The sequence below is a fragment of the Pseudorca crassidens genome, chromosome 3, assembly GCF_039906515.1.
Source record: "Pseudorca crassidens isolate mPseCra1 chromosome 3, mPseCra1.hap1, whole genome shotgun sequence".
Lineage (NCBI taxonomy): Eukaryota > Metazoa > Chordata > Mammalia > Artiodactyla > Delphinidae > Pseudorca > Pseudorca crassidens.
The window spans coordinates 43,144,006-43,159,396 of record NC_090298.1 but is presented as its reverse complement, the minus strand read 5'-3'; the positions used below and the strand labels follow the sequence as shown (position 1 = coordinate 43,159,396).

At 36.3% G+C, this 15,391-nt stretch overlaps 1 protein-coding gene and 1 non-coding gene across 18 annotated transcripts in view; both read left to right on the top strand.

Annotated features, from left to right (window-relative positions):
• The window catches only part of SLC38A9 (solute carrier family 38 member 9), a 109,829-nt gene that overhangs the window by 81,400 nt on the left and 13,038 nt on the right, over positions 1 to 15,391 (top strand). For 16 of the 17 annotated variants that reach the window (XR_010941963.1, XR_010941961.1, XR_010941960.1 and 13 more), the window contains one exon: positions 7,125 to 7,231. The exons of the other annotated variant lie outside the window; for it this stretch is intronic. Coding sequence is in view for 11 of the 16 variants with exons in the window: in XM_067730690.1 (XP_067586791.1) it covers positions 7,125 to 7,231 (107 nt within the window). In the remaining 5 variants the exon portion in view is untranslated. The remainder of the gene's footprint in view (positions 1 to 7,124; positions 7,232 to 15,391) is intronic. 17 annotated transcript variants of the gene reach the window in all.
• On the top strand, positions 3,444 to 3,574 carry LOC137222877 (small nucleolar RNA SNORA18). Its single transcript, XR_010942653.1, has one exon. It is a non-coding gene; the product is annotated as a small nucleolar RNA SNORA18 (small nucleolar RNA).

The following is a 15,391-nucleotide window of genomic DNA, read 5'->3' as shown; positions in this document are numbered from 1 at the left end:
TCTTCTTTGGATAACAGCCTATAGGCATACCTCATTTTATGGCACTTCGCAGATATTGCGTTTTCTTGCAAATTGAAGGTTTGTGGCAACCCTGCATTGAGCAAGTCTTTCAGCACCATTTTTCCAATAGCATTTGCTCACTTCATATCTCTGTGTCACGTTTGAGAAGTTCTCACAATTTTCAAACTTTTTCATTATTATTATATTGTTATGGTGATCTATGATTTTTGACATTTTTTAGCAATAAAGTATTTTTAATTAAGGTATGTATTTTTTTAGACATAATGCTATTGCACACTTAATATACTAAATATATTGTAAATGTAACTTTTATATGCACTGGGAAACCAAAAAATTCATGTGACTTCCTTTATTGTAATATTCACTTTATTGCAGTGGTCTGTAACCAAACCCAAAATATCTCCAAGGTATGCCTGTATTTAGTCCTCTGACCTTTTTTTTTTTTTTTTTTTGCGGTATGCAGGCCTCTCACTGTTGTGGCCTCTTCCGTTGTGGAGCACAGGCTCTGGACACACAAGCTCAGCGGTCAGGGCTCGCGGGCCTAGCCGCTCCGCGGCATGTGGGATCTTCCCAGACCGGGGCACGAACCCATGTCCCCTGCATCGGCAGGCAGACTCTCAACCACTGCGCCACCAGGGAAGCCCCCATTTTTTAATTGAATTGTTTGTTTTCTTGCTATTGAGTTATATGAGTTGTTTATATATTTTGGTTATTAACTCCTTATCCAATATATGATTTGCAAACATTTTCTCCCATTTTGTAGGTTGCCTGTTCATTTCATTAATGGTTTCCTTTACTGTGCAGAAGCCTTTTAGTTTGATGTAGTCCCATTTGTTTATTTTTGCTTTTGTTGCCTTTGCTTTGGTGTCAAATCAAAAAATCGCTGCCAAGACCAATGTCAAGGAGCTTACCCCCACCCCCCGTTTCCTTTTAGGAGTTTTATGGTTTCAGGTCTTACATTCAAGCCTTTAATCCATTTAGAGTTGATTTTTGTATATGGTTTAAGATAGGGGCCCAGTTTCATTCTTTTGCATGTGTCTCCCAGTTTTTCCAACACCATTTATTGAAGAAACTGTCCTTTCCCCATTGTGTATTCTTGACTCCTTTGTCATAAATTAATTGACTGTATATGTGTGGGTTTATTTCTGGGTACTCTGTTCCATTGATCTATATGTCTGATCTTTGCCAGTACCATACTGTTTTTTTGTTTGTTTGTTTGTTTGTTTGTTTTTACCATACTGTTTTGATTACTATATCTTGTATTAGAATTTAAAATCAGGAAGTATGATGCCTCCAGCTTTGTACTTCTTTCCCAAGATTGCTTTGGCTGTTTGGGGTCTTTTATGTTTCAATACACATTTTAGGAATGTTTGTTCTATTTCTGTGAAAAATGCCTTGGAATTTTGATACGGATTGCATTGAACCTACAGATTGCTTTGGGTAGTATGGACATTTTAACAATATTGATTCTTCCAATTCATGAGCATGGAATAACTTTCCATTTGTGACTTTCTTTCATCATTGTCTTATAAATTTTAGTTTATAGGTCTTTCAACTCCTTGGTTAAATTTATTTCTAGGTATTTTATTCTTTTTGATGCAACTGTAATGGGATTGTTTCCTTAATTTCTCTTTCTCATAGTTTGTTATTAGTGTATAGAAACACCAACAGGTTTTTGTATGTTGAAATTGTACCCCACAAGTTTTCTGAATTTGACTATTAGTTCTAACAGTTTTTTGGTGGCATCCTTAGGATTTTCCATATATAGTATTATATCCTCCATGGATAGAGGCAGTTTTATTTCTTCCTTTCAAATTTGGATGGCTTTTATTTCTTTTCTTGCCTAATTGCTCTGGCTAGGACTCACAAAACTGTGTTGAATAAAAATGGCAAGAGTGGGCATCCTTGTCTTGTTCCTGATCTTGGAGGAAGTTTTCAGCTTTTCACCATTGAATATGATGTTAGCTCTGGGTTTGTCATGTATGGCCTTTATTATGTTGAGATACATTCCCTCCATACCCAGTTTGTTGAGAGTTTTTATTATAAATTGATGTTGAATATTGTAAAATGCTTTTTCTGCATCATTGAGATGATCATATGATTTTTATTCTTCATTTTGTTAATGTGGTGTATCACACCACATTGATTTGATTGATTTGTACACGTTGAACCATACTTGCATCCCTGGAATAAATCTCACTTGATAGTAGTGTGTAATCCTTTTAATGTATTTTTTAAATTTATTTATTTTATTTATTTATTTTTGGCTGCATTGGGTCTTTGTTGCTGTGCACAGGCTTTCTCTAGTTGTGGTGAGCAGGAGCTACTCTTCGTTGTGGTGTGTGGACTTCTCACTGAGGTGGCTTCTCTTGTTGCAGAGCATGGGCTCTAGGCGCGCAGGCTTCAGTAGTTGTGGCTGGCGGGCTCTAGAGCGCAGGCTCAGTAGTGGTGGCTCATGGGCTTAGTTGCTCCGCGGCATGTGGGGTCTTCCCGGACCAGAGCTTGGACCTGTGTCCCCCTGCTTTGGCAGGTGGATTCTTAACCACTGTGCCACCAGGAGAGTCCTAATGTATTGTTTAATTTGGGTTGCTGATACTTTGTTGAGAATTTTTGTATCTGTGGTCATCAGGGACTTTGGCCTATAATTTTCTTTTCTTGTGTGTCTTTGTCTGGGTTTGGTATCAGAGTAATTCTGGCTTTGTAAAATGAGTTTGGAAGTGTTCATTCCTCTTTCACTTTTTGGAAGAGTTTGAGAAGGATTGGTATTAATTCTTGAATGTTTGGTGGAATTCACAGTGAAGCCATCTGGTCCTGGACTTTTGTTTGTTGGGAGGTTTTTGATTACTGATTCAATCTCTGGTCTGTTCAGATTTTCTGTTTTTTCATGATTCAGTCTTGGTAGGTTGTATGTTTCTAGGAATTTATCCAGCTCTTCTAGATTGTCCAATTTGTTGGCATATAATTGTTCACAGTAGCCTCACGATTCTTTGTAATATTTCTATTGTATCAGTTATGGTGTCTCCTCTTTCATTTATAGTTTTATTTATTTTAGTCCTCTCTTTTTTTCTTGGTTAATCTAACTAAAGGTTTGTCTGTTTTATCTTTCAAAAAAAGCCAGCTGTTAGTTTCATTGATCTTTTCTATTGTCTTTTTAGTCTCTATTTCATTTATTTCCACTCTGATCTTTATTTCTCTTCCTTCTGTTAACTTTGGGATTCATTTGTTCTTTTTCTTGTTTCTTTAAGTGTAAAATTAGACCATTTATTTGAGATTTTTCTTATTTCTTGAGTTAGGCCTGTCATGTATAAATAATAATTTTATCATCTTCCCCAAAATTTGGGGCTCTATATAATTATATAAATATAATGCTAACTGTTGATCTAAAGTGATCATTCTTTTTCTTGTTGAGAAAGTATCCTTCTGTTGAGATCTATTCCGATGGGGCTTTTTCTATAAACCTATATCATTGGAAGCACTTCATAGAGTAACTATGTGGTTTCCTTTACTCATAGAACTATGTATTAGATCAGTGGGAAAGAACTACAAGACAGAGCTGCTAAATAAACTGAAAAACCTAACAGTCAAACTCTTCGGTACGCGGGCCTTTCACTGTTGTGGCCTCTCCCGTTGCGGAGCACAGGCTCCGGACACGCAGGCTCAGCGGCCATGGCTCACGGGCCCAGCCGCTCCACGGCATGTGGAATCCTCCCGGACCAGGGCACGAACCCGCGTCCCCTGCATCGGCAGGCGGACTCTCAACCACTGCACCACCAGGGAAGTGAAAGGGCTATCTTATCTTGAAGATTATGACTTTGGAGGAACTAATGTGATTGGCCGTGGAAAGAATCAGAACATGTGAAATTCCTTAAAAATTTATTGATTTAAATAATTTTGCCTATGTAACACATAATAAAAAAAAAGACCCTTTACACTTTGTGCAGAATGTAAAAAAAAAAAAAAGTATGCTTCTATTCCCAATTTAAGAGTTTTTTAAAAAACAGAAGTGGAAATTGCCCCCACATTTTACTTTGTTGCTGGCATGTAAAATTTTAAAAGATTATAGACAGAAGGAGAGACTTTTCCTAAGAAAAATACATTTTGAATTGCTTCCACAGATAAAAATTCAGATGAAACCTAGCAGACAAAAAACTTGATATAAAACAAAAGTATGTAATATTTTTTTTATCTTACTTCCTGATTTCTTTTAGAGCTACTGCTTCTTAGTTGTTCTCACTTCCTTTCCTAAAATATTATGGTAAAAAGCCAGGGGGCTTTTTTTTCATTTCTACTTTTTACACTAAGGAATCACTTGTGATGAGTTGTCCTCCACTTTGCCACCTCCTTTGCCTAGATGCAGCACTGTTTTTGAGTAAATCATGATCTTTTTCTACATAAAAGAAATTTTTTCATTTTTATATTAGCAAACTTTAAAGACAAAAACTGGCAGTGCTTTTAAAATGTTATTTTATTATTCTTATTTGAAAGTAACTATGTTTATTGTGTTTATTGTAGAAAATTTAGAGAATATAGGTAAGTGATTAATTTACAATAAATTCCATTAACCAGAGATAACCACTATTTAAACTTTGTGGCTCTCTCTGCAGTCTTTTTTTTTTTTTCACATACACACACTTTTTAAAATAAAAGTAAAATTGTATTATACATGCTATTTGACTTATGAACATTTGCTGTAGCATAAAATCTTTCTCTGGAACATAATTCTTGCATAATATGTACCACTGAGCAACTGCATCATAGTTTAGCCATTCCCCTCTATGTAGACATTTAAATTATTTCCAGTATTTTTAAGCAATGCATTTTAGATTAGCCATTGAAGAATGTTAAATGACAAATTCTCCCTTCCCTGATGACTTTTCTAAGTATTTTTCTGGCAAATTCAAGTAATAGAAGAGGAAGGACTTCAGAGTCAGACAAATTCAGTCAGACACCTGAATTTTTTTTTATTGAGGTAGAGTTGATTTACAAGATTAGTTTCAGGTGTACAGTGTAGTGATTCAATATATTTGTACTCCATTACAAAATAATGATTATATTTCCCTGTGCTGTACAATGTATCCTCATTGCTTATTTATTTTATACATAGTACTTTGTATCTCTCAATCCCATACCCCAATCTAGCCCTTCCTGCCTTTCTTCTACCCACTGGTTCACCACTAGTTTGTTCTTTATATCTGTGAGTCTGTTTCTGTTTTGTTCTATTCATTCATTTTATCTTTTAGAGTTCATGTATAAGTGATAACGTATACTATTTGTCTTTCTCTGACTTATTTCACTAAGCATAATACTCTCTAGGTTCATCCACGTTGCTTCAAATGGCAGAATTTCATTCTTTTTTATGGCTGAGTAATGTTCCATTATACATATATATACCATACCGTCTTTATCCATTCATCTGTTGATGGACACTTAGATTGTTTCTATATCTTAGCTATTGTAAATAATGCTGCTATGAACATTGGGGTGCATTATCTTTTCAAATTAGTGTTTTCATTTTCTGCAGATAAATACCCAGCAGTGGAATTGCTGGATCATATGGTAGTTCTAATTTTTAGTTTTCCATTGACTGCACAAATTTACATTCCCTCCAACAGTGTACTAGGGTTCTCTTTTCTCCACATCCTCACCAACATTTGTTATTTATAGATTTTTTGATGATAGCTATTTTGTGTGAGATGTGAGGTGGTATCTCATTGTGGTTTTGATTTGCACTTTTCTGATGATTAGCAATGTGGATCATCTTTTCATGTGCCTTTTGGCCATCTGTGTATCTTTGGAAAAATGTATATTCAGGTCTTCTGCCCTTTTTTTTTTTTAGTTTTTTTAACATCTTTATTAGAGTATAATTGCTTTACAATGGTTTGTTAGTTTCTGCTTTATAACAAAGTGAATCAGCTATACATATACATATATCCCCATATCTCCTCCCTTTTGCGTCTCCCTTCCACCCTCCAAATCCCACCCCTCTAGGTGGTCACAAAGCACCAAGCTGATCTCCCGGTGCTATCTGGCTGCTTCCCACTAGCTGTCTGTTTTACATTTGGTAGTGTATATATGTCCATGCCTCTCTCACTTCATCCCAGCTTACCCTTCCCACTCCCGTGTCCTCAAGTCCATTCTCTACGTCTGTGTCTTTATTCTGGTCCTGCCTCTAGGTTCTTCAGAACCACTTTTTTTTTTCTTTTTTTTAGATTCCATGTATATGTGTTAGCATACGGTATTTGTTTTTCTCTTTCTGACTTACTTCACTTTGTATGACAGACTCTAGGTCCATCCACCTCCCAGCAAATAACTCAATTTCGTTTCTTTTTATGGCTAATATTCCATTGTATATATGTGCCACTTCTTCTTTATCCATTCATCTGTCGATGGACACTTAGGTTGCTTCCATGTCCTGGCTACTGTAAATAGAGCTGCAATGAACATTGTGGTACATGACTTTTTTTTTTTTTTTTTTTGCGGTACGCGGGCCTCTCACTGCTGTGGCCTCTCCTGTTGTGGAGCACAGGCTCCGGACGCGCAGGCCCAGCAGCTATGGCTCACGGGCCCAGCCGCCCCGTGGCATATGGGATCCTCCCGGACCCGGGGCACGAACCCGTGTCCCCTGCATCAGCAGGCGGACTCTCAATCACTGCGCCACCAGGGAAGCCCCCCATGACTCTTTTTGACTTATGGTTTTCTCAGGGTATATGCCCAGTAGTGGGATTGCTGGATCGTATGGTAGTTCTATTTTTAGTTTTTTAAGGGACCTCCATACTGTTCTCCATGGTGTTCTGCCCATTTTCTAATCAGACAGACCCTGTATTTGATCTTGCCCTGCCACATACTAGTTGTATGACCTCAAACAGAAATAACTGATATAAAGTACCTTTACAGAGTAGTCATTTCTTGATTCCTTTTCTTTCCCTTTTCAAGTATTTGTTAGTATAATGTTAGCCTTGAGGAACTTTGTAAAGACATTTTAATATTCTTATTCCCTGGACAAAACAGAGACAACTGATTTTTAGTAATCAACTTTCAGCTACTAATATTCATTTTCCAACTGTCAGTTTTAATATGTTTCCCCCCCCCCCTTTTTCTCCTAGAGATAAGATTTCAGTTTCCACAGCTGACTGGGGTGCTTACCCTTGCTTTCTTTATTCATAATTGTATTATCACCCTCTTGAAGAACAACAAGAACCAAGAAAACAATGTGAGTAATTACCTGAGGATTTGACTTTTGTTACCAGATATTAATTTTTAAATTTAAACCACAAAACAGTGGTCTGCAAACTTTTCCGTAAAGGTTCAGGTGGTAAATATTTTAGGCCTTGTGGGACATGTAGTTACAATGACCCAGCTCTGCTATTGTGGCATGAAAGTAACGATAATATGAAAACAAGTGGGCGGTGACTGTGTTGCAAAAAAAAATTTTTTTTTTTTTTTACACTTTTGGTTGAGATTTTCCTTTATTGTTGATACCATGTTATCTGGTTTTAATATTAATGAACACACCTCTCAGATTTTTAAAAAATTTCTGAATAATAGTAGACAATAGTTTTGCCCTAGTCAAGAATATACTTTTGGTTTTATTTGTTTTTTTTATCCTCCTGTATACTTTATTTTTATTTATTTTTATTTTTTTAATTTTTTATTATTATTTTTTTTTACATCTTTATTGGAGTATAATTGCTTTACAATGGTGTGTTAGTTTCTGCTTTATAACAAAGTGAATCATTTATACAAATACATATGTTCCCATATCTCTTCCCTCTTGCGTCTCCCTCCCTCCCACCCTCCCTATCCCACCCCTCCAGGTGGTCACAAAGCACCGAGCTGATCTCCCTGTGCTATGCGGCTGCTTCCCACTAGCTATCTACCTTACGTTTGGTAGTGTATATATGTCCATGCCTCTCTCTCGCTTTGTCACAGCTTACCCTTCCCCCTCCCCATATCCTCAAGTCCATTCTCTAGTAGGTCTGTGTCTTTATTCCTGTCTTACCCCTAGGTTCTTCATGACATTTTTTTTCCCTTAAATTCCATATATATGTGTTAGCATACGGTATTTTTCTTTCTCTTTCTGACTTACTTCACTCTGTATGACAGACTCTAGGTCTATCCACCTCATTACAAATAGCTCAATTTCATTTCTTTTTATGGTTGAGTAATATTCCATTATATATATGTGCCACATCTTCTTTATCTATTCATCTGAGGATGGCCACTTAGGTTGTTTCCATCTCTGGGCTATTTTAAATAGAGCTGCAATGAACATTTTGGTACATGAGTCTTTTTGAATTTTGGTTTTCTCAGGGTATATGCCCAGTAGTGGGATTGCTGGGTCATATGGTAGTTCTGTTTGTAGTTTTTTAAGGAACCTCCATACTGTTCTCCATAGTGGCTGTACCAATTCACATTCCCACGAGCACTGCAAGAGTGTTCCCTTTTCTCCACACCCTCTCCAGCATTTACTGTTTGTAGATTTTTTGATGATGGCCATTCTGACTGGTGGGAGATGATATCTCATTGTAGTTTTGATTTGCATTTCTCTAATGATTAATGATGTTGAGCATTCTTTCATGTGTTTGTTGGCAATCTGTATATCTTCTTTGGAGAAATGTTTGTTTTTTTGTTATTGAGCTGCATGAGCTGCTTGTAAATTTGGAGATTAATCCTTTGTCAGTTGCTTCATTTACAAATATTTTCTCCCATTCTGAGGGTTGTCTTTTGGTCTTCTTTATGGTTTCCTTTGCTGTGCAAAAGCTTTTAAGTTTCATTACGTCCCAGTTGTTTATTTTTGTTTTTATTTCCATTTCTCTAGGAGGTGGGTCAAAGAGGATCTTGCTGTGATTTATGTCATAGAGTGTTCTGCCTATGTTTTCCTCTAACAGTTTGATAGTGCCTGGCCTTAATTTAGGTCTTTAATCCATTTTGAGTTTATTTTTCTGTATGGTGTTAGGGAGTGTTCTAATCTCATACTTTTACATGTACCTGTCCAGTTTTCCCAGCACCACTTATTGAAGAGGCTGTCCTTTCTCCACTGTACATTCCTGCCACCTTTATCAAAGATAAGGTGACCATATGTGTGTGGGTTTATCGCTGGGCTTCCTCTGCTGTTCCACTGATCTTTCTGTTTTTGTGCCAGTACCATACTGTCTTGATTACTGTAGCTTTGTACTATAGTCTGAAGTCAGGGTGCCTGATTCCTCCAGCTCCGTTTTTCATTAATAAGATTGCTTTGGCTATTCGGGGTCTTTTGTGTTTCCATACAAATTGTGAAATTTTTGTTCTAGTTCTGTGAAAAATGCCAGTGGTAGTTTCATAGGGATTGCATTGAATCTGTAGATTGCTTTGGGTAGTAGAGTCATTTTCACAATGTTGATTCTTCCAATCCAAGAACATGGTATATCTCTCCATCTATTTTTATCATCTTTAATTTCTTTCATCAATGTCTTATAATTTTCTGCATACAGGTCTTTTGTCTCCTTAGGTAGGTTTATTCCTAGATATTTTATTCTTTTTATTGCAGTGGTAAATGGGAGTGTTTTCTTGTTTTCACTTTTTATTTACAAAAACAGACAGTGGTCTAGATTTCCCCCATGGGCCATAGTTTACTGTAGAGCAGTCACTAAAAAAAAAAAAAGATGTACAGATAATAGCAAATAGTGGTGATAGGATCTTTAAAAATACCCAAGTAATCTAAAAGAAGACAGGAAAAGGGAAACGAGACTATATGGGACAAATAGATAACAAACAGAAAGATAATAGATTCAAACCGAGTAGTATAGATAATTCCATTAAAAATGGTCTAAAGACTACAACTAAAAGACAGAGATTGTCAGTCTCATTAAAAAACAAAATGTAACTATGTGCTGTCTACAAGAAATTTACTTTAAAGATATACCACGCAGACACTAAACGTAAGAAAGGTGGAGAGGCTGGGGGGTTTTGTTTGTTTGTTTTGTATTTGTTTATTTTTGGCTGTGTTGGGTCTTCATTGCTGCACCCTGGCTTTCTCTAGTTGTGGCGAGCGGGGGCTACTCTTTGTTGCGGTGCGTGGGCTTCTCATTGCAGCGGCTTCTCTTGTTGCAGAGCACAGGCTCTAGGCGCACGGGCTTCAGTAGTTGTGGCTCGTGAGCTTTAGAGCAAAGGCTCAGTAGTTGTGGCGCACCAGCTTAATTGCTCCACAGCATGTGGGGTCTTCCCTGACCAGGGATCGAACCCATGTCCCCTTCATTGGCAGGCGGATTCTTAACCACTGCGCCATGAGGGAAGCCCCAAGAGAGGCTGTCTTAATATCAAAGTAGACTTCAGAACAAGGAGTACTGCCAAAGATAACGAGGAACATTATATGATGATCTTTAAGGATCAATTCATCAAGAAGACATAATAATCCTAAACACGTATGCACCAAGTGACAGAGTTTCCAAGTAAATGAAACAGCAACTGTCAAAACTGCAAGAAGTAAACAAATCCACAATTATAATTAGAGATTTCATCACCCCTCCCTTAATAATTGATAGAACAAATAGCAAATAAGGATGTAGAAAACATGAAAAACACTATCAACCTACTTGATCTAATTGACATTTATAAAAGTCTTCTCTCAAACAAGAACAGAATGCACATTCTTTTCAAATGCACATGAAACATTTACCAAGATAGACCATATGCTGAGTCACTGAACAAGTCCATAAATTTGAAAGGACTGAAATCATACCAAGTATGTTCTTTGACCACAGTGAAGTTAGAAATCAATAACAGAAAGAAATTTGGGAAATTGACAAATATGTGGAAATTAAACAGCATACTCCTAAATAACTAATGAGTCAAGAAAGAAGTCACAAGAAAAATTAGAAAAGTACTTTGAGATTACTGAAAATGAAGACACAACATAATGAAATATATGGGATGCAGCTAAAACAATGTTTAGAGAGAAATTTATAGCTGTAAGCACCTACGTTAGAAAAGAAGATCTCAAATCAGTAACCTAACCTTCTATGTTAAGACACTGGAAAAAAGACAAGCAAACTAAACCCAAAGGAAGCAAAATTTAACCAGTTACCTGTGGCCTTATTTGTACAATTTGAATTCTATTTGATAGCTTCTAACCATGTAAACAAAGATGATGAAGTTCTAATAGGAGTCTATACAATTGTTACTGAAATACAAAGGAAAGAAGAGTTCACTGTGCCTGGGGATTCTGAGAAGGCTTCAAGTAATGTTTGGCAGAGTCATTATGAGGGCCTTTCTAAGTAGAAGGAAGTTAGGTCTCAAATTAGGGCAAGAATATAAGTCAGGCTCTTCCATTTTCATCTTTATTGTTACCTGGTTACATACGACTGGCATATTACCTGTGAGTGGTGTTGGAATTGAGTAAACCTTGATTTTTCCCAACTTCCTAGCTTGGTGATCTTTAAATTTCATTTTCTTTGTATATAAAAATAGCCTAATTTGATACCGACCTCTCAAGTTTTTAATCATAATCAAATATTATAAAATAGGAAAAGTATTTAACATGACCTGGTGTATAGTAGGGGCTAGAAGTTTTTAGCTTTTCTACCTCTCTTACCCTTGCTTTCCTGACGTTTACAAACTGTGGATCTTTCTGTTAACAGGAGAGTATCCCGCAGATTTTTTCTAGTGCCTTTAAATTTGTTTTGCAATGAGAACATATTAAGTCTTCTCCAAGATTTCTTCCTATGATATTAATGTTAGAGTCTCAGAAAAATATATAACTGAACCACATCAGTTATTTCTTTCTCTCTTCTCTCATCACTGCACTAGATTTTAATGTTAAAACTGGCTTTTTACCAAAGGTTCAGGGTAATACAAGAAAGCCATATGCAGAATGTTGCTTCACTGTTTATTAAGAACTGTAATTGCGATAGTCTTTGTTAAATTGCTCAACATCCTTTATACAAAGACTGTGGAGAGAAAATTTCCTGTGTTCAAGGCTAGGAAAAAGTTTCTCTTAATAAACTCATTGTTTGACAGTAAGTGTCATATAACTATTCTTGTTTCAATTTTTGCTTTGACTTTTGGAAAACTTAAAGTATTAAGTTCTTTTATCTGTTTCTATAACTTTTCTTAGGCAAATGTATTTTTAGAGTTTTTATCTTTCCCTGTATCCCTCACACTTTAGATAGGGTTTTTATTTTGGAAATGTTTAGTCTTACTGTATTTTTATCATAAACAGTTTTAAACCTTTTGAGGGAATAGGAAGAAAATGTTACTTATCCTAAATAATCATTTGGAACTTTGGGGTGTAGAGGGAAAATTGAGGATAAACTTTATGGCCTTTACTCTTAAATTCCTCTCCTTCACAAATTTCCTGACTTGAACTAAGCTGCCTACCACACGTTTAGCAAGTTTAGAGATATGTGGGAAAAATCTATTTTATCTTTACAGGAAATAGTGTATGTCATTAACAGTGTATACCTTGGTGTCAGCCAAGTCACCTATCTATCCTTATCAACTATGCCAGCTTAGACCAAGTACCACAGAAACACATTTTGTGAAGTTGGATTCTCATGTATATTGGGTCATTCTATCCATAAGGCTGTGTTTCTCAAACTTTACCACCAAAGTCTCCTTAATGACAGAGAACAACACCTTGTATATGCTGGGTATCTGGGGGTGAAGAACACAATTTCAGTGAACTCTCATGTTTTATCTTAAACACTCATGCATATTTTTATTGTGCTCATAATTAGTTTGTCTTACTAGAAAACAGTCTGAAAATAATGAGTTAAATTACAGGCAGATTTCAGTTTGCACAGCTCCCATATGCATGAATTTCAGTTACTATGGCTTAGTTAAATTATGTCAGTACCCCCTAACCACATGGTTCAAATTTAGGTTGCCACAGGATTTGAATTATGAGTACTTGCATAAAGTAGTAACTACTAGCCCTTCAGTTCGTAATTCACTCCATAAATTACAGATGCACAACATGATTAGTTACCAGTCACACCACTTCTTTCAAAATCTGTCAGAGGTTGGTCACTGCCCATCTATTATTCACGTTACATCCAGATGACAAAGCAGATAGTTCAGTTGCCTCCTTGTCACCAGGTGGTAAACCCACATTATATTTTACAAAAATGGCGAATCAAAAGGAAATTGGCAAACAAACACAAAAGTGCAAAAATGAAACAAAAAGTCATAATGGTGGAAATGAAATTTGAATCAAACATATTTGACTGTGGAAATGTTGACATTGCTGCCGTTCGAGAGACTCTAGGTATGCAGCCAGAGGAACTTAGGCAAGGTGAACTTATCAACATGAATGAAGAAAGTGGTTGTGATGAAAAGGCTGAAGATGTTGCAGAGGAAATGACACTATCAAAAAACTTCACATTGAAAGAATTCTTAGCGATACTTCACAAAATTGAAAGCACAAAAAATGAAATGTTGGAAGCTGATGAAAACTTAGAAGAAAGGAATATGACAGTTCACCAAAGCATAGAATGGAAGTTTGCTCTTACAATTATACCGTGAGAAAGAGGAAGCATCACGGAACAATCATAATTTTTCCCATTGATTATTATGATCGCACTGCATGGTCATTTTTTTTAACAACCATTAATCTATTAAAATAGTTGATATAAGCAGCTGCACTGGTGACTTCAACTGCTCAATACTGGTGGAAGTAATCTGCTTAACAGTCTCTGAAAGACTGTACAAGTCAATGAATCACTTACAGATCTTCATCTGGAACCAACTTTGAAAAATCTTAGAGTCTTAGAACCTTCATCTCAAAGAGTTTTTCTTGTAGTGACTCCCAGAGTCTTAGTTGGCCTCTGAACTGGTCCTTTCGTTTTTAGATATTTTTCCTTTGTGCCTCTGATCGAGTCAGCACACGCCTTCTCCAGAGATGTTATGCTGTGGCTGGATGGAGTGATTCTCCCTTGGTGAGGTGTTAAAGGGGTCTTCCCAGTATCTGCAAGCCTTTGCTGCAGCACAACTTCCTGACTGACCTGTTCCTGGGTGAGAGCAAACAGTGGTGAGGCAGGAGCAGACCGACCCCAACTGTGCTGCAGCTGCGAAGGTATCTTCCTCAGAAAGGTGTCCAGGCACTTTCACAGTCTCATACTACCATGAAAAGAGAGGACTGTCTGTACTTAGCTTTTTTGCTCCTGAAAATTCTTAAGAGGAAGAGCTTTGCTGGAAATTTACACCAGTTTACCTGAAGGTGTGCATTCCTCAGTGTGAGAAGCTCCGGACTGGGTAGAGAGATGAATGTTCCTGTTCATAGTCCCCGAAAGACATAGGAAGAGTCCTGCCTGCCTTTCATACAAAAACACTCAAATGGGCCTTGAAATCCATATTCCATATGTAAATACCATAAAATGAGTTCTTGTTTCTACTGAGTTTGGGGACTAGCATTTTGTAGAACTAGTATGTGAGGTTCAGCTAATGAAGTGTAACTCAACTTTTGTCCCTTGTGGAAGATATTTTTTTAAAGGCTTAAAAATAAAAGTTGAAATGGGTGATGTCTTCTTACTGTCTTAATTGATTGAAACTAGTATGTGAAATGCAGCCCAGCGTTCAAAAAATCAGTTATGCTTCATGTTAACTTCTTAAAATATTAATAATTACTAATGATAAAGCTAATATTTATGAAGCACTGTGTGCCAGCAAAATTCTAAGCAGTTTAAATACTTGTAAATATAGAACACTCTCCTTTTGACTATACTTATATATTGCATAAATTAAGCTAAACTAAATGTTACTATATTCTGAGAAAAACTTTGTCATTTGATTTATTTAATGATTGTACTTTTAATCAGGTGTCAGTAAGTAATTTGACTCAGATGTTTTGTTAATATCATGATACAATATTTTCTTGAGATTTAAGTCAGAAAATATGAAGCTTGTCAGGAACTCTGAATTCTTAATGTTGATGTTGAGTTAGTCACTCACAGATCAGTAAAAAAAAAAAAAAAGCTTGAAAATAGAAAAGATATAAGAATAAAAAGGCCTCATTCTCTTCTATATAAGCTGTAGTTGGACATGGATCTAAAGACATTTGTGAAGGAGAACAGTGAGGCTCCTACACAGGTGTAGTGCTCAGATCTTCCAGGTTTTCCAAATTTGACTTAATTTCATGGGTTTTCTTTCACCAAACGTAATTTTTTATATGTATAACTAAATGAGATATAATTTCTATTTTTAGTAAGGTATACCTTACCAAAAAAAAAGCTGTAGAGTTGAAGATCATCCAACTCATTTCTTATCATCAGAATATGTATTCTTTATAACCATCCTGGATATGGTATTTCCTCATCTTGTTTGAATTTCCTCATCATGTTTGAATCAGAACCTATATTGTGCTTTTTTGTTTTGTTTTGCCTATCTTTGTTTAGTT